Source organism: Falco peregrinus, chromosome 3 (genome assembly GCF_023634155.1).
Source record: "Falco peregrinus isolate bFalPer1 chromosome 3, bFalPer1.pri, whole genome shotgun sequence".
NCBI classification, from domain to species: Eukaryota; Metazoa; Chordata; class Aves; order Falconiformes; family Falconidae; genus Falco; species Falco peregrinus.
In genome coordinates, this window is record NC_073723.1 from 96,534,270 (window position 1) to 96,559,871 (window position 25,602).

Here is a 25,602-nt window from a genome sequence, read left to right on the forward strand (position 1 = left end):
CCGATCTGAAGGGAACGCTTCGTGGTCTGTTCCAGTAGAATTATACAAGTGCCATTGTACAGCTCTGCTCTGCCCAAAGTTCCACCAAGGGCTGTTTTAACCGATTCTGCTCCTTCCCCGTGGCACTTGTGTGTTGTCAGGTATCTCCTGGGGCCTTGATCCTACACGATTAAAATACGCTATCTTTGTAAAACACAAGCAGTGTTTCATATTGCTTGGGTAATATTTCTATGAATTTTATTATTTTTTTTTAGATGTGGGATTAAGTTGGAAGTTGGCGGCGTGAACATGCTGGATTTTATGTTAAACCTTTAAGATGTACATCAGCTGTATTCTTCATGTAGATCAGAAGCTCTGATCCCCCAGTATCTCTGTTCCCCCAGTGGGTGTTCTGTAGTCAGCAAAGCGTCATCTCTGAAAGCTGGGTAGGGTGGAGGCTGTTCCACGCTGCTTCATGGACCGCCTGTGAGAAGGGTTTGCATCTGGTCTAGGACTTTTGTTGACGTGTAGCGAAGCGGCACTCTGCTTCGGGCAGAAGGAATGGCAAGATGAACCTGTGGGTGGACGGAGCAGCATCATGGAGCGAACAGAAGGGCTAAGCGGTGCCAGTGTCTGGGAGTTCTTGGGGTGCAGCTACCTTTGGAGGAGTTGCAGCTATGGAAATCTGGGGGTGAAGTCTCTCAAAGGCGTGAGATCTCCCATCAGTAGAACTCGGACAGAGACTAACATCCTGGTTTTTACAAATGGGGACACTGAGACAAAATACAGCTTGGCCTTTATATTCCTGCATTTCTATTAATTTCTTTTCAGCTTCAGCAATGGGAAATGGGTAACACAAATGTTCCTTTAGCTTTGGTAGCAGAGAGACCATAATATCCAGGGGAGGATAGGATGGGGCCATAACTGGTCATTTTGGGGTTATTGTCAAAGTGTTGCTCGTGCACCGTCGGTGGTGTACCTCCCTCTGCTGGCATACTTTGTGTGTACTGCCACAAGGACTCATCCTGAAATGCTAGCAGTGTACTTTGAATGCAGAAGGGTCAGAAGAAGGTATCCCTTGCCGGGGAGCTGTGGCCTGAGAGGTTCTTGGCTGTGGATCCCTCGCAGCTGGGCCTGTGTGTGCTGTACAATTCATGTGACTGACTTCCACGCTGTTAAAGCTTCCAACCTTCTGTGCAGATGACTGCAGAGTTTTGAAATGAAACTCTTGCCAAGGTGTGTGTCACTTGTGTTGCCCTCTGAACTGCTGCAGAGGATTGCTTGCTGTATGTCATATCAATTTCCTCTGTCCTAGAGTATTTTAACATCTTGTATGGGGAGGTGAAAGCCTGTCAGCAAATCTGTGTGTTCAGAAGTAACGCTAGCTCTGGCTTGAAGCAAGTTTCGCTCCCACAGTGTGCTAGGTTGAACTGCTGGGGCTCCGTTGACGCTGAATTTTTATTCTAGTCAGTCTTGAACTTCCTAGTGCAGTGCCCTGCTCCTTGATTAAGGACCTAATCAGGAGCCTTCTGTCCTCCTGAGAACTTCTTGCTTTGAGTTAATTGCAGTTCCTGTATCTCAAATCAGCCCTTCAATGCCAGCTCATGAGCTGCTAGCCTTTCTGTGTTTAAAGATGTCAAGCAACATCCTTGCCATGGTAGAGCGCATCAACGTGTCTTTTGCACACTGGTTGTTTCCAACATGAGTGATTTCAGCTTCTTAAGAATGCAAAGGGTTGCTACCCTCAAGTTCTGTAAGATCCTGCTTTGAGGACTTCCTAGAAGAAACAGGAGGCGCTGTCTGGGGATGTGAGAGGGCTGAGCTTGGTGCAGGGTGCTGGTGTCTGCAAGGCACAGAGAGGCGGCTCTAGGAGGTGACACGGTTAGCTCGGGCACGCCAGGTCTGCAGCGCTCAGTGCCTTCTCCAGTGCTGATAACCCCCAAAAGCCTGCTCGGTTTTGTGGCTGGATGGCACCGTATCTGCTGTGACTTCTGATCCTGGCACAACTTGGCCTTTGTCCTTCCAGGAACAGAACTGGTCTGATGGACCACTGGTGCCAGCCGGGTGGGGGCACTCCGGCCACGTGGGGAGATGCTCGGCCTCCCTGCAGACCAGCGGAGGGGCCATGCCAAGGCAGAAGGTAGGGAGCTGGGAATTGCACTTGGTGGCTCTGAGTTGCAGGTCTTCTACAGACTTTCTGTGCTAGCCCCTTCGTTCTCACGTATTTAACAACTGCGACATTTAAGTACTAGCAATGACATTTGTTGCAGCCTTAGTTTTTACGCTTTCCAAAGGATTCATATACTGAGGGGCGGACGGTTTTCCTTTTCCTTGTGCTCACTTCCAGGATGTCTTCACGTTTCTCCTGGATCCTGGAGCGAGTGTGGATAGAAGAAAGTGCCAATCCCTGGACTGGCTGCTTCAACAGGTGGATTACTCCCAGTGCAGGTCCAGTCTGAAACCCTGGAGGCTTTTAGTACCCGAGCTGGTAGAAAGGGAGCTTTGGGGCTGGCTACTCACCACTAGATGGCACGGGCCATCCAGCTTTGCGGGTAGAGGGCCACCTCGCAGGAAAAACGTTGAGCATCCATCAGGTCCGATCCCTTGAGCTCCTTCATGGTTTTTTCTGGTTTTAGTAATTCCCAGTGTTTACCGGGGCTGGGAAGTAGAGGGGCAGCTCAGCTCCTTGCAGGGGTTTGTTCAGCTGTATGCTTCGTGCCCAAAAGGCTTGGAGTCCTGTGTCTCGTGGGACTTGTGCATTGTTCTGTGGCACAGCAGGAACACCGGGTTTTGCTTTGTAAAGGAAAGCTACCTCCAAAATTATCAGCCCCACAAAGAGAAATCTCAAAAGTGCCAGGAGTGATCTGCTTTTCTTACCTCACACCGTGCTTAAAGAAAAAAAACCAACAAAACACCCCAAAACACATCACAGCGGCACATCTTTGGATTCCAGGGTTACAAACATAGTGCAGCACTGTGAAGGGCAGCTGAAGGAGTGGGTTGGTGTCCTGGGATTTTCCCCCTAGGCTAATCCAAGGACAAGCTGCCTGCTGTCAAGATCTCTTCAAAACGAAATCACAACTGGCCCTGGCTTCTCAGTTTCACTGCAGAGATGTCAGGTGAAATGCCACCCCACCAGAGCTGGTCTTTGTGCTGCTGGTTACCGAGCGGGTAAAACAGGGGCTCGTGATCGGCTCGCTTTAAAAATCTTCTCCCCAAGTCTAATATTCATATTAGACCAATAGTAGTCTAATATTAATAGTACAAGTATAACATTATTAATGTAATACTAATAATATGAATATTAGACTTGGGGACAGAGAGCCTGTGTCCCGTTTTCTTTGCGTTAAAGCCCCAAACCCTTGAGCAGAGCAATGAGATAGAGGTACAGTGGGGGCTGGGTCACCCTGCCGCTGGATCTCTGTGGTTAAGCACTTTGTGGCTTTGGAGAAACCTGTTTTCCCTTTATTGAGCCCCTCATTTATTACTTAAGAGTAACAGCTCGTCCCCGTTAGCAAATCTAACATTTACACTTAGAGAGCTGCTGGCGTTTAAAAAAAAATAATTAATTCTTTTCTCAGCCTGTATGACTTGCCAGGGAAACGAGGCTTGTTCCAGCTGTGTGGGTACGTGCCCGAGGAGCCCTTCGTCCACTGTTTGGCTCTGGGGGGCTGCTGCCCTGGTGGTAATGGGATGATCCCTAGTGCCTGGCGAGACCGTCTGGCTCAAAACTGGGAATGAATACATTGGGCCTAGAAATGGGGCTGTGTGTAATCACCTAGCAGGGCTGAGAGTGACACTGGCTCTTACGCCGCTGCTCTGCCTGGCAGCAGGCAGCTCCATGGGCAGCAGGAGCACTGCTGGGGCATGGGACCACCTCTGGAGAGGACTTGCTTGCCCACACGCTGGGCCACTGCAGCTGTGGCTGCCTGCCCACCCCGTGGGGGCTTGAGCAGGAGGAAGAAGCCTCTGCCCTGCATCCAGCAGGAGGAACAGCTGAAGCCTGCCTCTGGCATGTGTGTATTTAAGTCCTAAACCAGATGTGGCTTCTGGTTTTTTCTTGTCTGAACTCCACCCTGAGGCTGACTAGCCAGGATCCATCCATCACACCAGGGAAGACAACAATCATGCTGGATTTTCTCCCATCTCCAAGACCCTTCCTCTCAGTTCATGTTAGGTGAGATGTGCTTGTCATCAACGCTCACCAGGACTGGAAGATGCTTCGAAAGTGATTGTGAGGGACAGCGGGATGAACCTGTTCTAGGGAAGGGAAGAAAGTGTGTGGACAAGAAGAGAGCGTGGGGCTGGTGGGGTTCAGTGTGGGCTTCCTGCTCTGAGAAGAGGACACAACAACCCGAGCACACTGTCTCGAGGTACAGGTACATGACAGGAGCGGTGTTTTTTCTAGGAACGCCAAGTACTGCAGTGGTAGCTGCAGCACTGGGTTTCTTGAGATGTCCCACAGGGAGATAAAGAAACGTACATCCTACAGTAGGTAACAAAAGCCTGCAACCTGCTGCCACAGGGTGTCAGGAAGATGCGGTTGTGAACCTGCAGATACAGGCTGATGGAGACTTCCATCCGCATCCCAAGTTCATAGGATGATGGGTGGTATAGGCAGAGCTGTATTTCCTAACTTGCCTGGTCCAACGATTGCAAGCACTAGGGAGAGCCAGGTTTGTGGCTTTACCCCGAAATACCCATCTGCCCCTGTCAGAAACAGAATACAGGGCTGTGTGCACCAGGGCCCAAGCCAACAGGGCCGTCCTTACCTTCTCAAAAGGTTGGCAGGCTGATAGTTAGAGATGCTCAGAGAACAAAAACCAGCGGCATATCACGCACACACGCACGTCCCCTCAGCTAAGGAAATCTCCAAAGTCCAGAATGAATAATTAAAAAAAAGCCTTTGTTTTACAGATAGCTCTTGTGTTCACTGCTAAAGTGATAGGCAAGAAACCAGCATTCGGTACAGTCCGTGGGAGATCGCAGCCTTTCCTGCCCACCCGTGGCCTGGGATGCTCCGCGTGCTGAACAGGACCAGCAGGGATCAGAGCCAGGCTCTGCTTTTGGGCTTTGTGCTGCAGTCAGCAGGTACAAGACTGTCCCACCCCCTGTGCAGTTGATTTCACCTGTGTAAGGAAGCTGTGAAAAGCTACTTAGTTCCCACTTGTGCAAAAGGTAGGGTATAGAAAGCCTTTTTTTTTTTTTTATTTTATTTTTTTGCATTCTTTACCTGAAGTGTAAGGGCTACAGGCAAACCAAGCCTGGAGGACTTGCTGCTGTGTGCATGGGATGGGCTTTAAAAATAGATGCATCTCAGCTGGTGATGGGGCTGCAGCTGTGACTTTCTGTGCATAGGGCTTGTGTCTTTATTTTTGTGTCTGTAGAAAAGAAGCATTGCTGAGGAAGGGGAGTCTGCTGAACTGCTTGCCTGGCTGCTTGTCGTACAGTTTCCTCCTGGGAGGCTATGGATGCATCCAGGTAGAAAACACTGTATTTCAATTTTCTACCTGATTGGGAGGGTTTTTTTGAGGTTGGGTTTTTTTGGGTTTTTTTTTTGTTTTTTTTTTTAAGGATGGGAAATGGAGCTATGTTCGAAAGGGCATGGAGATTTTATTCTCTGCTGCCTTGCCTGGAAGCAAAGGTTAGCATTTTCTGCCAAAGTTATTCCTTGTGGATGGGTTGCTCCACAGATTTTGGTTTGCTATGGAAGAGATGCCACAGGCTCCTGTGCCACTGCCCTATTATGGGACTTGGAGCAGAAAAAATTTATCTGTAGCAGAGCCCCTATGACAAGTAGCTGCTGGGATGTAATGGTTTTGTATGAAATGCATGGGTTGTGGAATTTCCCCCTATGCTAGCACAGCCTAAGGCAGGTTAATTTGCTGGAAAACTCATCACCTGAAGGAGTCTGGGTTGCGTGGTGATGGTCTGGTATCTTACGTTGGCCTCCACGTAGGTGCTTTTGTTTCCTCTAATAGTAGTATTGTCGGTTTGTGGTACAGGAGCAGCTTGTGAGTCTCTTGATGCTTCCCTGTGTGGTTAACTGTTAATTACAGAGCCCAAATACCTGGCTGTTTATTCCTGTGCTGCCAGCTGCCCCTGCAGTTCATTGCACAGGCAGTTCCTTGCTGATACAGGGCTTTGCTTGTGTCATTAGATAAAGCATCGAGAATAAGCTCTTTGAAGGTTTGTTCCCAAATATTATGAAGAGAAAAGCAAAAACGTGCAAACACTGTAGAAGTGAAAGCTCATTCAGCTGGATGTGTGCGCTTACTGCGTACGGTAAATATTACTTGCAGTTGTGTCATCCTTGTCCCCATATGAGCAAAAAACGCACAGAAATGGGATGAGGCATATGTGCTGGTAGTGGAGAAGCAGTCAGAGTAAATGGAAAAGAACTTTCACAAAACAGTTCTAACTTGTAAAAAAAAAAAAAAAAACCCAAACCCAAAACCAAACAAAAAGCAAACAAAAAGCAAGCTTACTTTGTCAGAAACTCATTTTGAAACCCAGACTTCAAAATTAAATGCTGTTTGCTTGCATGAAGCTCCTTTAGTCTTTCTTGGTGATTCAGCCCATCCCGTGCCAAGGACAGCTGCTCCAGATGTGCAGCCGCTTAGCTCCACATCTGGCACATGCTCCCCCTGAAAATGTGTAATCACAGTTTCAAATACTTTTTTCCAGCAAGGCAGGGAGGCATGCAGGACTGCTTATTGAAGGGGAGCTAAACATCACCTAAAGAACTCTCCCTGTGACCCTAACCTGATGGATTCTCCTGTCCTGACCCCTGTGTTTCTCGGGCCCAGTACGAGGAAGAGCAGCCCAGCCCGGGAATGCCTTCAGGGTGGGAGCTGGGAGCTCTGACAAGCCCTCCATGACCACCTGGGCTCTGTGCTGCCATGAGCCCAGAGCTGGCAAGAAAGCTGCCGGGAGAGCGGAGGCGCGGGGGTGTGAGCTACCTGTGTGCCCAGCTTTTCCCCATCTGGCACAGAGCACGTTTTGGCTGATGGGACTTTGGTCAGGTCTGATCCCAACCCCCGGAGGCTGCCTGCGCGTGGGGGAGGTGGCTGGGCTGGGGGGATTAGCTCGGATGTGGGTTGTGATGTTTGCAGCCTCAGGCTCCAGGGCTGCTCCCACTCGTTGGACCCTCGGGACCAGCGATTTGCCGGTCCCGATACCAGCTCCAGGCTGGTATCCTGAGGGGTTCTGGTGTTCAGGTTGTGGCTTGAACTGTGTACATGGCCACACCAAGTTTCAAGAAGAAGATACGGGGTCTGTGGGAAGGATCCATCACCCTCAAAATTCAGGAGCCTGTGATGTGGTCATTTGCTGCCGAACTACTTCTCTCGGCCACCCTTGAAGACCTAAGGAGACCTAATCATTGGAGTCCGGCGAGGGTTTATCTCATCCTAAAGTAGATTTAAACATATGGCTTGGTCTCTAATCAGTTTAATGAGGACCCTGATGGTATCTCACATGCAAATGTCTTCAGGTAGGTGAGATGAATCGCATCTGGGTTGTCTTGAACCGGGAGCAGAGATGGGCTAATCCAAACTGGGGCACTTCTGAGCATCACTATCCCCATGGAGAAGAAAGGAGGGAGTGAGAAAGAGGCTTCCTCATTTGTGTATCTCCGGGCCTTCAGCAGCTTTACTCCTTGGGTGGAGCTGGTGGTTCTGTGTGCTGCCCACGGTGTGACAGACAAGTGCCCACCTTCGCGCTGTGCAGAGGCAGCTCCACCTGCCACTGCTCTGGGATGGAAGCGCTGGATCCCGCATCCACCTTCTGCCTGTGTACGCAGGGGAATGAGGTGTCCAGTGCAGCACAGCCCTGCTCGAGGAACGTCCTTTTGGTCGTCGTAGCGCTTCCTATGGAAGTGGTGTAAGTTGCCAGCAGGGCTGTGCTCGCTCCTTAAGTAAATCTGTGCGTGGAAAACGGAGAGCAACGTCTTGAGCCGTGAGGCCTGAAAATAACTGCAGGTCAGGCGCTGCAGAGTGCACATGCTCATTCTCATTTATCAAAAAATAATTTCTCTTTGAAATGCAGCATGAAGAAAAGCCAAGTAAGTTAACTTCTCCCCTTCTGGAATGCAAGTTAATTACAGGTACCTGTTTCTAGCTTAAATCACCTGAGATAAAAGGCTTTCGGGTGGGCTGCTCCTTCCATCCTTCATAAAAACAAAACACAGGGTAGAAAAAACAGTAAAAGTCCATGGGGTTTTTTTTTCCTTTTTTGTGTTTGTGGCCACTCACCCTTGTAGTTTTTTCTCTTTGAACCTCACTGGGAATAAAGGCAGACTTGAATCACTGCACAGGGAATGCCCTGGAGCCTTCTGCATGCACAAAAAGTTTTTATATACTTTTGATTCCTTTTTGTAAGACAATCTAAAGCCAGAGCAAGCTTTTTTCTTTTTTTTCTTTTTTTTCTTTTTTTCTTTTTTTTCTTTTTTTCTTTTTTTCTTTTTTTTTTTCTTTTTTTCTTTTTTCTTTTTTTCTTTTTTTTCTTTTTTCTTTTTTTCTTTTTTCTTTTTTTTCTTTTTTTTCTTTTTTTTCTTTTTTTTCTTTTTTTCTTTTTTTCTTTTTTTTCTTTTTTTTTTTTCTTTTTTTTCTCCTTTCTCTTGGCTCTCTTCTTTCAGCTTTTGTCCTTCACTACTTGTCCTTCACTGTAACCTTCATTTAACCACACTTAAGTCTGCCTTCATATAAATAGCAGATGCTTCAGGGACACTTATTGTGCCTTCCTGGTTTGCAGCAGTTTGGGTAGCCCTGCCTGCAGTGTTGTGTGAGATAAAGCTCGTTGGGTAGGAAGCTACCAAGGGCCTCTTGGATTTGGTTTCCTGCAGCTTTGCATCAAAGAAAGAGCTCTAATCATTTTTTCCTGTAATTAAGGGAAATTACAGGGAAGGAGAAAAAGAAAAATCCCTCTGATTTCAGGGGACAACCCCCCGACCCAGTAGCAAGATTTTTACATCCTTCCCTTGGCTGACAGAAGCTGATACCCCGTGGGTGCAAGCGTGTGTGGACCCAGGGAATCGTGATTTTTGTTTGGGCTTATGGTATGTGTAACCTCCTGGGAGCCGACTGCCTGCGGAGGCGGCGGCTTGTGCAGCAATGCCGAGGCCGTGCGTTGCAGATGCGATGAGCTTTGTATATCTCCTGGAGACCTGATACTTCGTGCTCCCCCGTTCTGTTTTTTTTCTGTAGTCAGCCTGATGTATCGACTTGTGGCTTGTACAGAAAAAGACGCTGTGTCTCTCGGCGTGCAGCAGAGGGAAGGCAAGCCCCGGCGGGGAGGTGGTGCGTGTGCCCAGTCCATGGTGCCTGCAGCAGCGCTCCTCAGGTGCTGGGCTTTGCCCTGGGTAGGGGCGCAGGGGGCTCATGGAGAGGTCCATAGCAGCAAGGCGAACTCCTGTGAGAAATGTTGACTTGATGGACTTTGCTTGTGGGTGGTGCAGGGCCAGAGGTTAAACGCAGAGAGGTGCAGAAGAGCCAGTGGCAAGCTGCAGATCCAGTCTGGGCTGAGCCCAGCTCGGCGCTGCCCGCTGAAAGGACAGAACTGAAGCACAGAGTCCTGTGAGTCACCTCCTACCGCAAACTAGGAGAGGTGGGAAAGTCATGTTCTGCGCAGCATTGCCTCTCCCTCGGAGCATTTCAGCTTCTCCTGCTCAGAAATCCATGGCAACTGCAAGGCAAGACCACGTGGCCGTGGGTTTATCAGGAGGCACAAGGAGCTTTTGTCTCCTTGCTTCTTGCCACGGAACTGCCAGCTCCTGATGTTCTGCTGCGCTGGGAGGCTGAAGAGGTGGGCTCAGCTGCGTGTGTGCCCAGCGGTGCCCTGATGTTTTGACCTGAAACTATCCTTGTTGGTCCTTTGCTCCAGGAGGCCATCCCAAAGTGGTCCTAGCCACTGACCTGGAAGGTGGTGGGATGAAGAGCACCCAGCAGCTCCCCAGAGGCACAGAGCAATGCCCTGGGAAGGTGTCTCCCCTGAGGTCAGGCTGCGAGCTGAGTGCACCGTGCCCTGCATAACTGGTGAAGGTTAAATATTTGAGTTTTGAACGGAGAACGACATACTTGTGTTTCCAAAGTGAGTCCAGTGGCCAGCAGCATGTCCAGCATGATCAGGCGTTGTTAATGATGTGAACTGCACTCCAGATTTAGCTCCGGTTTAAACAAAGTAAGATTGCTTCTGGAAGGAAGCAGCTTGCTGGAGGGAAACGGGGGGGTACAGGTTACTGAGAGCCTGTGCTCGCCCTCGTGCTGGCTCCCAGGAGGTTAAGCCTCATGTCACTCCTGCTCCATCTCTGAAGTCAGCAGGTTTATGATAAGGCTGGGTTAGATGTTTCTCCTGCTGCTGTTCACTTCATCAAGGTACTCTCCAGCCTGGATTCATCACTCTCTTTGAGTCCGAAGAACATCTGGGAGGACTCTGCATTGCTGGATGTAACTGTCTGTTTACTCTGATGTTGAATATCCACACAGCTGTATCCAGGGCTCTTAAGACAGAGAAAGCTGCTGTCTTAGGTGGAATTTGGGTGCAAACAGCAAAAAAAAATATTATTTTAAAAAAAGAAATATAAATAAATCTGCATTATCTGGACAGTTCATCTCTAAGATGACAAAATCTAGCGGAAAAAGGGCTCGGCTGATTCAAGAGTGATGTGTATATGTTGCTTGTGAAACTGCCAGCGTAACAGGTTAAGATGAAATGAACAGCCACGTTTCAGAGTTGGGAGGAACACTCTGTGTCGTCCTCTGGGGGTGGCGAGACCCTGTCTTTGCCCTGGAAAGGTTCCTGTCCAAACGCGAACTAATGCTGTGAACATTGTCAGAGGAGAAAGGGGCAAGGGAGGGAGGGTTAGTACCTTTGGAGTAAATACTACGAGTTTCTAAAGCCTTTTGGTTGAGACTGAGGCACGTTAAGATGGAGCAGGCAGCCTGGAAGTGGTGTTCAACAGGGAAAAGCGGGATTTGGAGCAGAACAGCTACAGATGCTCGGCTCGTGGGCACAGGGAAGGTGTCACTGGCACAGCAATACTCCGAAGAGCGCTGGCAGTAGACGTGGGAGGGATGTTTCTGCAACATAGCCCAGATGTATGTGGCAGAGAGCGCCAGAAGCTCTAGGGTCTAGAAGTTAGAGGGGATGTGAAGATGCTGGGGTGTGATCTAGCATCAGGCAACGGGCTGGGACGTTGGTTTCCTACACCTTGGGTTTGCCAAGCTGCAGCGGCGCACAGCTAATGAAAACACAGCAGCTGGGCAGCCCTGGCTTGCAAGAAATGGCAGAGGTAGCCCCAGGGGGCTCTGCAGTTTGGGGTGCAATGAAGTTATGTCCTGCATCGATGTGAACTGATAATTTCTCTAAAACCCGCTCACTTCAAGGCTAGCTTTTGCCTCTTTCTCCCTCGCTCATCATCCTGGACGAGAGAAGAGAGGCAGCATTTTTCTAATTAATATGAATTGATATTTACTTAATGTCTAGACTAAGCAGCCAAATGTGTTCTGCTTTTGCCACTAGTGTGAGGCAGACTTTTTTTTTTTTTTTTTTTTTTTCACACTGGACACCAGAGAATCTTTTCATGCTGGTCATCAACTTGGTTGCCAAACAGCAGCCGTGTCTTGGCAGCTGTGTGGGGACGCTGTGGCTCAGGGAGGGGAGCAAAGAGGCTCTTTTGCCTGTTCTGAACCATTCTGGCTGTCCAGTCCCTCCTCTGTTGTTAGCTGACCTTTTTAAATTTAGCAGAGGAACAAAATGGAGCACTCTTGGGAAGCAACCGTGCATCGTTGGCCGTCCCCTTGCGAGGACACGATGAGCCAAACCATTTTTTTGGTTTGCTCTCAAGGCTTTTGTGGCGCTCACGTTCCCCAGCAGGGATGTTGTTCGTTGGCAGCTGGGAACTGGTGTAAGCACAGAGCCAAGCCAGTCCCAGGCTGCTTTTCTCCTCCTTCCACACGTGGGGTGTTGACAGAAGGTAGGGCAGTGCACGGGAGAGTAACTTTTGGGAAAGACTCCGTGATCCTTAAAGCCACGTGGCTGTTTCAGATGGAACCCACACCTTGCTAATGCTTGACTTGGCGTGTAGTAGAAAAGGGGTCCTCTTACTGCTGGGGGGAAGGGTGGCTATGCTGAGTGAAGGTGCTCTTCCCATTCCTGCATGGATCGTGGCTTCACCAGTAAATGCTGGAGAGGGGGAACAGGGCAGAATGGGTGGACAGTCACACCTGTGTCCTGCCACCCCCCCTCATCCTGGGTTTGCATTGAGAGGACCTGCCGTTCACCCCGAGGACCATGCTGAGCCGGTTCCGGATGCAGCTCATGCAGCAGGAACAGACACCGGGAGTGGGGCAGGAGCGTGACCCCACGCACCGTAGGCACCAACGGCCGTATTTTGGGCTTGATGCCTTATGTAGCTGAGTTGCATAAAAGCTTCACCGGCTTCTTCTGGAGAGGCAGAGAAACTGTCCTTCCCCTTGTTTTATACCCTCGGGTTCTCACTTCACACTTAGAAGCACTGATTAGTGAAAAGATGGAAAGAAAGCAAACTCCTAATTTTAGAATGTTTTTGATAGTATTGGCAAGCAGCAACAATATTTCCTTTTAACATGCTTAGAGGACTCTGAAAACAAGAAAAAACAAGACCCAGTGCTGCCTTTTTTTATATAAAAAAAGCTAGTAATTTAATAATTTTAAAATGACTCTCTACAAGATAACAAACTGTAATACAAGCTTGCAATAAAGGTTCTCCTTTTGAAAGCACAAACTATCAACGTAACCGCTAAGCTTCGAAACACCTTCTTGCTTTCTAAGAATACACAGCGAAAAAAAATGGACAAGGGATTCTGACAGAATCCCAAACAACACTAGCACAAAAGAGGTTTGCTTGGATTGCTTTTCAGCAACTGGCTGTTGGTTACGATAGTGTAACTGCCCTTTCGGGGTGTTACGCCAGAGCCAAGCCCTGGAGCCCATTCTGGGCCAGCTGAGGTTGTGCTGGCTCCTGCTGCCCTTCCAGGAACATTCTGGAACTCTGGAAGCGATATTATGGCAGCCATGAGCCACCTTCACTCTGGGACAATACATTAAGGCTGCAAGATTTCACGTGCTGCTGAAATGGTTTTGTTATCCAAGACGACAAATCCCGTTTCAATGAGGCATGTGCGTGGACACTAACTGGGAAGGTGAGCGGTCAGGCAGGAGTGCCTATTTTCTGGGTGCTGTTGATCTCATAACTGGGTATTTACCAGTGATCCGCTTGCTGATGCAAACGCTCGGGACACATCAGTGTGGGACTACCTCAAATTACACAAGGACGCTAGTGTTTCTGCTTTAAAAACACCAGAATCGCCCAAAATTTGCCTTAGCCATCGCTCACTTTGAGGCGTGGATTTTAGTTTGAGGACCCCAGGCAAATGGTGTTCTGTGACTTATTTTTAGGGAGTTTGCAAAAAGCAACCGCGACAAATAAGCTTATGTGTTTTGGAGCAGCCAGCACATGTGAAATTTCTAAAGCAGTCTACTGCTCTGATAACAGTTTTTAAGGGTCTAAATTGAAAATTACTGGGTAGGATTGTGTGTACTTAGTGATGGAATGGCCCCATTAAAACAGGAGGTCATTTTTCACAACAGTGTAGTGCAGAAGGACCAGCACCTATGCAACAGAATTTGGAAAAAAAGCCCAATAATTGAATGGAAGTCAGAACTGCAACAGATACAATTAATTCCCAAGAATGTCCTAGAAGAATAAGTGCTATTTCTTCATTAAATTTTGTATATGCCTAGAGATGTTTAAGTTATCTGTTATTTCAAATTAAGCTGTCTTCTTTCCATATGAATTACCATGTGCATGTTTATCCCTCTGGAAGGGACTGGTATTCTAAGACACTGCTCATCTGCAGCCTCAAAGACGAGCCCAGTGGATCCTGGGATGCTCTCAGGAGAACTCTGAGTCCATGAACAATAAGGCTTTCCAGCCTCACTGTTAAATTTAATTGCTGATGCAAAGACATACAAGGTAAACACGTATGAATTTACATTGCTGGGAATTCATCCACATTTTGAAATCCCACGTTGCACAGTTACTAGAAATAGCAAAGTTTGAATGCCATCAGATATTAAATACATACGATTTTGCCTTCCTCCTCAGAAGGCTCTACTTCTTATATATCCTAAAAACGCTTTTCTCCCAAATGCTGTATGCCTTGCTTGATGTGTTGCTGCTTGCAGTTGTGCATATACGCTAGTCAGAATGGTCAAATGCTGTACATAATAAAGCAACATCAAGGGGAGAGTTAAATCTCATGGAATTAACCTATAGAAAGTAATTTCTAAGAAGAGAATGGAGTTCTATGAGAACCATCACACTTGCTTCATGGATTGCTACAAGAAGGTTTCACAACCAAGTTCATGTGCCAAAATCAAGATGGAATGAAAGAAGAGTGCAGCATCCAGTTAACAAATATACTGAGGAAACGGGCAGTATATACAAAAAGATAGGCGCTGCTTACCCGACGCGTAGTTTTTAAGGTGCTTAATTGATGTTTTAAGGAATGTAGCAACATATACATATATGCAGTGTATACAAACCTAAATGTGTATTAGAAACATAATACAGAACCAGATATATTCCCAAATCCCTGATTTCATTAGATTCTCTAACGCGTAAGAATGTATTTAAAATTTTTCATAAAAAAAAAAAAAAGATAACATTTACATAAAAATAGCTCCAGTTTGTCTGCTTTGCTGCTCATGGATTGGATTCCACTGGGTTTCATGAGGATGCCATTTGGACCAGCGAGAGTTTGAACAACTGTGCGTGACGAGACATCTCTGTGACTCGGTCCACCATCTTCTGTAGGGCTGCGGTGTTGGGGTAATGCAAGGCAGCCACCTTGGTAGCCAGAACAACGCTCTTCAGCAGTTCACACAGCTGGTTGCTGGAGTTCATCACTTTGTTACGTATGTCCTGAGTTGTCACTTGCCTCATAAGCATGTCCCCAATGAACACAAGTTTGTGAGCGCTCAAAATGACAAATTTGCTGTGAGCCACGAAGATTCGGGGGGGCTGAGAAGCATTGACGCAACTGAAGAAGGCGTCAATGGCGTTTAGGAGGGAGTTGAAGTGAGTCTCGCACTGGTCAGAATAGAATAAAAGCAGCTGGCTGTCACGGGAGGTGGCAGTGCTGTTTGCAGTCTGGAGACCTTGAGGTGGTTTCCATTTTGAGATGTCATTCTCTACTGGCTTTGTGATCTCTTGCTCCAGACGTTGGAACTGATTGATCTGAAAGGCAAATGAAAAGGCTCTCTTCAAAGAGCATTCTCCTAAGACGTTGTTATGTGTTACGATTTCACCTTACGCCTCAGGACAGCCCTGGGCATCCCAGCTTGACCTTATGCTAAATAAGAAGTATGTTTTCTAAGATCTTTTATTTTTGGAGAGTGAGGGGCACTGAAGTGCTTTGGTTACCATAAATCCAAATACACAGAGTTCAGAAGGGAAAACCATCTAAAATACTTTATTTGCATTTCAACAAAAAGAAACCAACTAAAAAAACAACCAACCAGCCTCCTGAATTTACAGGCTGTTTGAATTTACAGGCTGTTGCTCATTTGGAATATTCTGAAATCACAAATGAGAGAGATGGAGCCAAGTGGCAGTGACTCCTACACAATCTTTAAAAAGCTGCCATCTCCGTGGGATTTTGAGATGACAAACCTTTAACTCTCACCTCCACATTGCTCTGCCATGCAAATACAATTTTCTGCCATGCAATATGGCAACAACATATTGAAGAATTAATGAGGGCACAGTGACAGCCCTCCATCTTATATGACCTATTTTTTTTTTAGCATTTAAAGTGATGTTAAGCACGATATTTAATTAATGGTATCACTGTTTACTGAACAAACGTGCAGGGGGCGCGTGTATTCAGTGTGGCCCAGTGATTAAGGCACTGAACTGCAGGTCGGGAAGGCCAAGTTCTCACGCTGGCTTTGTGACTGGCCCACTGTGAGACACTGCAGAAGTCTGTTTCCCCTCTGTGGTAAACTTTTGGAGACAGAAACTGCTTTTTCTTATATGTATGCGCCGGGCCCACCACAATGGTGCATTGTATAAAAAATAATTACCTTCTGAAGTTGAGAGGGTTGGAAATTGTTTGCAAGGGAAAGGCTTATTTCTGCCACAAGAGGTGTCACTCTAAACACTGACAGCTGTGGCTAGGCTTCTGCTCAGGTATGGAGTGGCAACAAGGAAATGAACAGGGCAGAGATGCTGATCTTCGGAATAGCTGCTCTGCAGCAAATACCGAGGGTTTCTTTGGCATAAGCAATCACGGCACACATGGTGCCAGGAAGGTGCTAAAATTTTGATGCTTATCATTTCCCATTTGGAGCATGACAGTATGCGGCTTTGTCCTTCGCAGTCATAAATCCATTAATGGTGGAGCCTGACTGGTATAAATCCCACTTGGAAAGAAACTAACCTGGAGCTGCTGTTTAGCCAAGACCTAATACCTGTCATCTTCATCATCTAGCACCTGGGACAACTGTGTGTGCTGGCGCTCACGCACACCTCACAGCCATGATGCTAGCAGTTGCACACTGCTAAGGGAAGGGCCCCTCCTGCTTTACTTGACAAATACTCCTTACGTGCAAGCAACACTGCATATTAATGTGATTACTGCACCTGAGCAAACATACCTGATGGTGCTCTAGCTCCATTTTGCTTTGCTTGATGATATTTTCTTTCTCCAGCAGCTCCCTCTGTTGCCTTTCAAACTCTTCTTTCCCCTGTTTTGCATAACATAAGACACCGTGTTAAATCAAACCCACTAAATGACATCTCATAGGTCAAATAACAGGCTGCTTTGCATCGGCTTTTTCACTGGTAGTGCACCACTAAGAGTATGGAGAAGAAAAGGATAGTGTGGCACAGCAAAAGGCTACTGCTATTTTTATATATATTATATATATAAGGCTATATATATATATATATATATATATCACCCCGGTGGAATTACTCTTGAATGTAATACGTATTAGTGCGGCAATCTAATTGCTGCTTGCTTCCCTGAAAACAGCTTCTGCAAAAACCAGACAACTCTTACGTGGCCTTGTGCAGAACAAGGTGTTGGGTTTACCTACCTGCAGGTGAACATAATCGTAGTCGTCCATCCAGCTCTTTTCTGAGCTCTCACTGGTGGTACTGGGAGGGTGCTGACCCTTACTCAGGAGCGGAGGAAGGGAACTGCAGTGGTTCTGTGCTTTTTCTCCATGACGCTGCATGTGAGGATTGTCGTATAGATAGTCAGGAGCGTTCACGATATTCTCTGGTATGTTTTTGAAACGTGAGCTACTCAACGCCTGTTTGAAGAGCACCTCTGCATTGATGCTGATGGTAGTGGTCAGTTGCTTGGCATCATCCGGGACTGTCCTTGCCACCATAACAAACCGATCCAGGTCATCACACTTGTTCTGCAGTCTGTTGACAGCTAGAACGTTCAAAGACCAGTTGTAGCTGTTCAAGTCGTGACTGGTTTGGGTAAGGATCTGGTGAGAGTCCTCCAACCTTTGCACTTCCCTTCTCATTTTGTTAAGAAGGCTGAACTCAGATAGGCAGGAAGCATTGGCTGCTGATCCTTTCGCAAACTGGAGGTACTCCAACAGTGACTGCTCAACCTTATCCACAGCAGTGTGAATTTCATTGATGTGTTTCTCCATATATCCATAAGACCGCCAGTCTGCTGTAATGAAGGCCATAAGGTTACTGACAGCTGTCTCCACCATCTGCTGGAGGCGATAAAGCCTCTCTATAGCAGTGTCTGGGTCAAGGATTAGTCTTTTGTCCTGTGCAGTTGATGCTGAGAAAGAAGAGTCTTTTGATGTTGTTGAAGATGTGGACATATTACTCCTTGTGCTTCCTGTGCTGGAGAAAGACAACCTGTTTATCCCATCAGTCACATCCTGTAAGCCTTTAGTGTCTTGGAGGACTGGTGGTGGCACGTCATATACACCTTCTCTTCCTTCTGGGATGAGACTTTCGCTGAGTCCTGTCTGTTGTCCTGGGAATGCAACTCCTCTTGGGGTATCATAAACATCTTTTTGAGGTGCAATTTGCTGTCCAAGAAAATGGTTTTGATGGTTCACAGGGATGTCATAAACATTCTGTTTCTGTGGCACTCCATCTGGCAATAAAACGCTCTCAGGAGAAAATTTATTAAGTTCTTTCCCAGTTGCTTTGGTGATGGGAGGAGGAATATCATATACTCCTTCTTGTCTTACACTGTGGCCAACTGGAGACGAAAAATCCTGCAAATTTTCCCTCAGGCCTGTATCATCTCGGCATGCAGATGGAGGTGTAGCATAGACCTGCATCACAGAAAGCAAACCATGAAACTGGCTAGAACAAAAAATATTTTACATCTTCCACATGGCCTATAAAATGCTGGGGTGGATGACCTGCCATTGACTTTCATGGAGTCAGCTACTTATCCTGCGTCTGACGGAGCATCACTTTCAGAATCTCACTTTTTAGCATTCATCTTGATGCAAATTTTTAAAAGTAGCAAAATCCAAAGACAGCACGCTGCCACAAAGAGAATATAGGTCTAATTATCAATTCACACTCCATAACATTAATAACTTCGATGCAGTGCATCACTTTACCAGTTTTAACGGTTTAAAAAACCAAGGAAATCTTTAAAGTACTGAATCTCCTTTTCCGTCAGGATCACGTATGAACTCTTGTTTAAATATGTCTTTGGTCAGACATGAAAATACAGGATCTTGTGGAAACAGCGTAATACTTACCCCTTTGGCGGGTGGTATGTCATAGACTCCTAAAGCTTTTGCTTCGCCCATGGGAACTGGAAGCGCAGGCCCCTTAACCGATGCAGGGGGAATGTCATATATCTAAAGAAAGAATAAATTGATACAGACAAGTCACCTCAGGAAAGCTCTGGTCTCAGGTGAGTTTTCCTGGTTTCTGTGTTTCCTCTCATACAGCTCAAAGATGATCAGAACTCTTCAACTTTGTTTCGTATGGGAGAGCTGCTGGGATTGGCCTGGGATTTTGGACAGTTAGGAGGAAATGCACTTTGCTGGGCCCCCTCTGGGCAACTGTGTGGACAGCAAGCTGGAGAGATGAAGTCATGGCTGACTTCCGTCCTGACAGTTAAATCAAGGCCAGTCTATTATACATACCTGTTGGGGTGAACAGGGGAGCAGTATAGTCACGTTACCAGAACGAATCACACCCTTAGTGACAGAGATCAGAGGGGCTGAGGAATAAGCTTGTACTAGTACGCACTAAACTCTGAAACTAAGGCTGCCCTTGTCAGCATCACCTATCTGCTTTATCAGGTGCAGTGTGAGCTGTCTCACTAGCAGAGAGTACAGCTGTCAGATGTTTCAAGCATCCCGTTTGGTGGCGTGTCCAACGTTACAGTGGGTTCTGCATGTAGTCTAAGGCCACCGTCTGAATGTCTCTTAAGCCAGACTTCCCAACAGTTCTGGCCATTCGGTGTCAGCCTGTGTTATGTACTACTGAGCTTCAACGTTATCCTCTAAAGGAGCTGCTCTTTCAAAGAGCCGTGGAGAGATGCAGGATCGTTGGGTTATAGGTCCTGCAAGCATTTAGATGTCTGTGGTCTTGGGGACTGAATGCTAAGGGTGTTCCCCAGAACAAAGATGTATTTAAGTTCAGTGACATGGTGCAGTAGACATGTGGTGAAAATAACTCCCTGCATAGTAGCTGTTCATCTAGGCGATAATTTTACCCTTACTGAGTAAATTACTGTCAACTATGCAACAACAAAGTAAGGGGGAAAAAAAGATTGTTCCCAGGGAGCAAGTTTATTCTGTTTAGATACAGTCTTTGATCAAAACACAGAAAACAAATGGGACTTTTGCGTTTGGTGTGCTGCCAAATCTTAGTCAACATCAAATACAACTTTGAAATACTTCTGCGCTCTGTGAATAAGCCACAGCATCTAATTAAAACATATTTTCCCTCTGAAATGAGAGAATTTGCTTTGCTCATAAACTTCCAGTAGACATTCATCACCTTCTGTGCCCTGTCAGTGCTGCTGGCAGTTTTATTGGTACTTACCCCTTGGAGAGGGCGAACAGGGGGGATATCGTAGGTATCCTTCTGGTATTTGGAAGGGAATTCATAAACATAACCTTGTCCTGACCTGACTGGAGTTATTACCTGTGCGATAAAAGAAAAGAGGAAACTACGTCTCTGAGGATGTTGGCGTATTCTCTCTGTAACTGCACAGGGTATAAACAATCTAGTGCTATTAACATTCACTCTTTACGTGGCAACGTTAGTAACACAAGTCTACATGCACTTCTGACAGTTGAACACCACCAAGTGACTGTTAGTAGCTACAAATGCACCATCTTTTCCTTTTAGACCATGTTCTGACATGGCTGCTTGCTAGTGCTACAGCATCTTCTGTTTGTCAAGCACAGGTTCTCCAGCAGGGCTACGGGAGTTTGGTCCCTTCCTCCCACTGAGCACAGACCACACAAGCTGACAGCTGACGGTTACACCACCCGACATACACGCTGATCCTGCTGAGGTGGAGTGTCCCCACTTACTGGCAGAGGCTTAAAATACTACGTTCAGGCTCTGGGAGGTACTTCCCACCTACTCTGGCAGGGTGTCTTGTGCTACTGTGCTCCATAGCACAACATCCTGGATAACTGGGTGTGAGCTGTGGCTCTGGGAATTCTTTACATAGAAAAGCTATGCTTAACCCTTCCAAAGTGGGACGTTCAGCTTTCCTCTCTGTTTGGTTCGCCTATATTAGTGGCTAAGAGATAGGAAACATTAAGCCATTCTTGGAAGTATATAATGCAAGAACAGCCTGTGAAAGAAAAAAAAAAAACTAACTTAGAATTTTCATTTTTTGACATTTTCTACACCATTAACTACCATAATGACTTCAAATAAACCTTGGTAAAATGCCTCGTGTCTTGGACAGCATCTGCATGGCAGAATTTCAGTATAGTGTGGTATAAAACAAATGTTACCTAACCTCAAGAAAGAGCTGGGTTTACAGTGGAAATGCTGACATCTTAACCTCTGCTGGTGCTATTTAGCTCTAACAAAAAAATAGAAATACTGTAACACAAAGGCATAAAATGTCAAATTACAGAGGCCTGTACAAGATGTAGCTCTGTACTCATATGGGGAGAATTCTGTATGACAGCTCCCTAACTGTCTTTGGAAATGTATGTATGACATACAACAGAGTTTCTGCCCAAATGCTCAGTAAAGATCCTGTAAGTTTTTGCTGTAAGGAATGCTAGTATCCCGGCCAGATTCCACAGGGAGCTTTGCTTGACTGAGGTCTGCAGGGAAAGCCCCTGATGCTAACCTGCTACCCCCTCTCCGCTATGGTAACAACACAGGCTTTCCTTCTTGTACCAAATATTGCTGTGTAATCTCTCTCCCTGTGCCACGAAACAACCACTGGATTTTCCCCCTGGGGTGACTGCCGTACCAGTATGCAGTACACGCCTGACCGACTGGGAGCAGCCCAAGGCGGTGTGGCCACTGCCCCAGGCGAAGGAAGGCCATTCAGCCTGGCAGGCGGGGAACCAGTGGGTTTTGCAGCTGCTTTTCCTTGAATTAGCATCAGAGGAAGGAACTGGAAGCTCTATGGTCTCCAGTGCTGGGTCACTTCGCTGCCCATGAGAGAACTCCTGCTGAATTGGGTGTGCAGTTAATAGGGCTTACATACAAGAGTTGCTTAAAAAGAATCTAAAAAGGTATCGAATTTATGACAGACTGTTCTCTCCCACCGAGTCACCTACTGCACTGTAAAAGGTACCTACAGACACAACTTTCAGAAAGTTCTCCCTTAAATTACTGGAAGAAGCTTCCCATAATGGATCGCTCCAGACATTACTCCTCCCAGGCCACTCTCATGTATATACTGGGATTATTTTGTTTGCCTGAGAAACTGCTAACCTGGATCAACATTGCTTCCTCATGCTTTTTCTGCCGGTGAGGGCTGGTGATCAGACTAGCTGTCTATTTTTTGCCCCCCCCCCTTTTTTTTTTTCCCCTTTTTTCTTTCAGTTGGGTGCTGCCAGTCAAACGCTTTCCACCCAAGCCAGGAACAGAAAGATTTGGTTTTAGGCAATGTTTACTCAGACTTCCAGGGACTTCAAAATTACCATCATAGTGTTGCTTTAATAATGAGTCACTGGGTGTTTAAAAATGCTCCTGCGGGAGAACAGCCAATGCACAGTAAACACGCAGGGCTGTTTCCTGGGTAGCCCGTCTCTGTGATCCCTTCTGCTACTGTGAACACTGTGGCACTAGGCTGCTTGCTAATATGCCGGGAAACTGCTTGACCGCTCCAGAGGAAAAAAACCCAGTCTGTCCATGGCAGGCAGCCAGAGACCCCCCCACCAGTGGCACCCCTGCAGTTTGGCTCTGCTTTCCCCACTGCCTAGCAGAACAAAGCAGGAGGCAGGCTCCAAAAGGCAGGTATTGGTCCCTTGGTCTGAAATTTTTATAAACCCTTGCTCAGCTGTGGTCTGCTTCAGAAGCTGAACTCTTATCGTAAACCCAGAGCAGGAATACAATTTGACCACATCTCTTCCAGGCCTCAGATGTGTGATGCTTCTTGCAGTCCTGCCCATGGAGGCAACGTATGGCACCTCTGCAGCAGCTTTATGGCACCTCAGTTCTCCGAGGTTTGCACAGCACTTTAGAGAAGCGCCTTTCCACAGGCTCAGCCTTAACTGTCCTACCCATCTCATGCCTAAGCGCGTTCAGGATACAAGACACCACCACCCTCTCCTTGCTCAGAGAATTAATTGCCACGAGCAAACTCAAAGAAAAGTCACAGGCTTCCAATATAAAAAAGGGAGCTCAGCTGAGCAGCGCAGGGAATAAGGCATAGAATCACAGAAGGTTGGAAAGGACCTTGAAGATCATCGAGCCAACCCTAAATCTAACACTGCCAAACCCACCACTAAATCACATTCCTAAGCACACACAAGTAAAAGCACTTGCTGTGGTTGTTACAGGTAAACACGGTGTTTCGCTTTTGTAAAAAGAAGCTCTGCTGGCAAAGCAGATGATATCCTTATGCTGTGGAGACCAGAACACATGTGGAGAAGCTACGCTCCTGCTCAGTATTTACAGAGAGATCCTCCCTCGCTCTGTGTACAGGAGTATCATGCAGCTGTGATTATTCTTGTAGCTCATCCTTAGAGACCTTTCCCATTTTTCACAAGAGACTGACACACCAGATGATATAGGAAAGGTTTACAGTACTGCAGGGCTGCTTATATACTGTGCCATTATACAATCCTGAATAACTCCACTAAAGCCAGACCGGCCAGATGAAGGCGGCCCGTCTCACCCAGAGCTGCAGGGCTTCTGCTATCACGTATCTTGACACTTGCTCTCTTTCCCATACTTGACTAACCCCAAGGAGCGGTCAGACAGAGTCACTCCTTTATTTAGGTGAAACAACCCCCTGCCCTGAGTGCTTCTGGCTGTTGTCAAAGGAAGCGAGAGGCTAAACCACGACGTGCCTGATTCTGGGTATTCATGGGTACAGCCTGCCTGTAGGGTGACTGCAGGCAGGAGACCTGAGCTGCCTGCAGCGCTGTGCTTAGCGGTGCACTCTACTTAAGGTGGCATTTATTTTCCAAATAAAAATGCATCAGAGGCTTCTATGTCGGCTCCTTTTTAGGCTTGTGAAAAAGCTATACAGAAGACAGAAAATACAACTTTAAGAAACCCAGCAACAACCAAGCTGTTGTTAACATGAAAGACAATTTTTCCTCCCAGTGACTCAGGTATATTCCCCTGTGTGGAGGATTATTATCTAGTAACAACATGTTCTGAGCGATTTCACATAAAATCTTCTGCAAATGCTGATCTGGTCTGCAGTGAGTACCAGAACATTTCCTGCTGTACCTCTACTCCTCTTCCAACACTCCTCACTAGGTTAAACGTGCCTGTGAACTGCTTGTTCCTAGTCCATTCAGAACAGCAGCAGCTCATCGCCAAAACCTATCCTGAGCGAACGTTGTGTAACAGTAATTCAAACAATATCCACGCTACTTCACAAAGTGAAACTGTGGAGCTTTGTTCTGATTCTCATGTCTCCAAGACATGTCTCATGTCTCCTCATAGGTCATGTGAGCCAGGACATGTGGCTGCACTGCTGCTTCTGCATGAGGAAGAGGGAGGTAGCAGAGTAGGTGAATTAAGAGAAGTACCAAACCCAGTATTTTCAGAAGTAACTTTTGATTTTGGATCTTCATCCATAAACACATTGAATGAACTTGCTGCTTCTGAATGAGATGCTCAGCCCTTTCAGTGCATTGTTCGACCATTTTTTATGGCTTTGAATGTTTGATGGCGGTTTAATTTTGAAGATGGACTTCAGAAGGAAGGAGGTGGCTGCAAAAGAAAAGGTCCTCTTCTCTCACTTCTGGAACAGGGATAGAAGCTCCATCTGGTACTTCAGAGTTTATTTCCTAACAAATGTCACTGAACTTCAGGCCTTGCGAAGATTTTTCCTCCTTTTACCTGTTCTCTTTTAAGAATGCCTGTGGTCATCTAAGTTTAAATAATCCTGCATTTCAAACCAGCAATTTTCCTTGTTTACGCGTTAAGGGAAACAGATGGTGTTCCCACAAATTATCTAGCCGAACATTCTCAAAACATTGTTAACCACTTAATCCATGCAGAGTAACTAACCGGGACCTGGTTTGGCTCTGGCAAAACATGTAATGAGCCTACTTCAAACTTCCAGTACCGCAAAAGAAAGACAACTGTGCAGAAAGTTTGTTCTGTTCTTGCTAAAGACCATACTCTTCCAAAAGCAATTACTTGGGTCTTTTCCATGCCAATGGCATGTTACTAACCAAGAAAAAGAGCTGAATGTGCATGTACTTTGCAAAACATCCAGTCCTGTGGTTCATTAAATCCTTCTTCCTTAAATACAAGGAAAAAAACCCCAACTCATTCTATTCCTTCCAGGATTAAAATGGATGTTAGGCTGCAATAGAGAACATTCCTAACCCAGGCAGCAATAAAACAGTTCTCATGCTTATGGCAGATGCACAGCAGCGTAGTTTACATTGTTTAACAAGGAAAAATAGCAAATAAACCTACTGAAGCCAACAGAGTTACTCTGAATTCATAGCAGCACCGTGGAGGGCAGAATTTGGACTGTTCCCATAAGCAGCAATACCTGAGATGCAGAATGATGGTGGGAGGTGGGAGAACTGAAGCTGAGGTTTGCTGCACCTCCGCAACACCTCACCTCACCCAAACCACAGGCACACAGGGGAGCTGAAAAGGGCAGCTTGCTATTTCCCAGCACAGTCTCTTAACCCCAAGAATGTCTGCTGACGACTTTTAAAATAGATCAGTTCTTTTTGGAGGTAGAAAAGAAGAGGCACGTGAGGTGAAATTTCACGTATTCATTTTAAATCTGGATGAAGAATTGTATTAAAATATATCTCCTCCCATTATGCTCCCCTCTTCACCCCATGGTAACTCTCAGCAGTTGATGAGCTATTGCCACCAGCTGCTGCTAATCTCAGCTGTCAGCCCCGTATCTATTAAAACCA

General features: G+C 46.6%; 1 protein-coding gene across 4 annotated transcripts in view; it reads right to left on the reverse strand.

Moving 5' to 3' along the window:
• Positions 1-12,527: 12,527 nt before the first annotated feature.
• Positions 12,528-25,602, reverse strand: part of NEDD9 (neural precursor cell expressed, developmentally down-regulated 9) — a 107,125-nt gene continuing 94,050 nt past the window's right edge. For all 4 annotated transcript variants that reach the window (XM_055798622.1, XM_027789074.2, XM_055798623.1 and 1 more), the window contains 5 exons: positions 20,090-20,191; positions 18,790-18,891; positions 17,125-18,348; positions 16,681-16,770; positions 12,528-15,259 (listed from right to left, as the gene is read on the reverse strand). In XM_055798622.1, the coding sequence (XP_055654597.1) occupies positions 14,750-15,259; positions 16,681-16,770; positions 17,125-18,348; positions 18,790-18,891; positions 20,090-20,191 (2,028 nt within the window). In that variant the 3' untranslated portion in view covers positions 12,528-14,749. The remainder of the gene's footprint in view (positions 15,260-16,680; positions 16,771-17,124; positions 18,349-18,789; positions 18,892-20,089; positions 20,192-25,602) is intronic.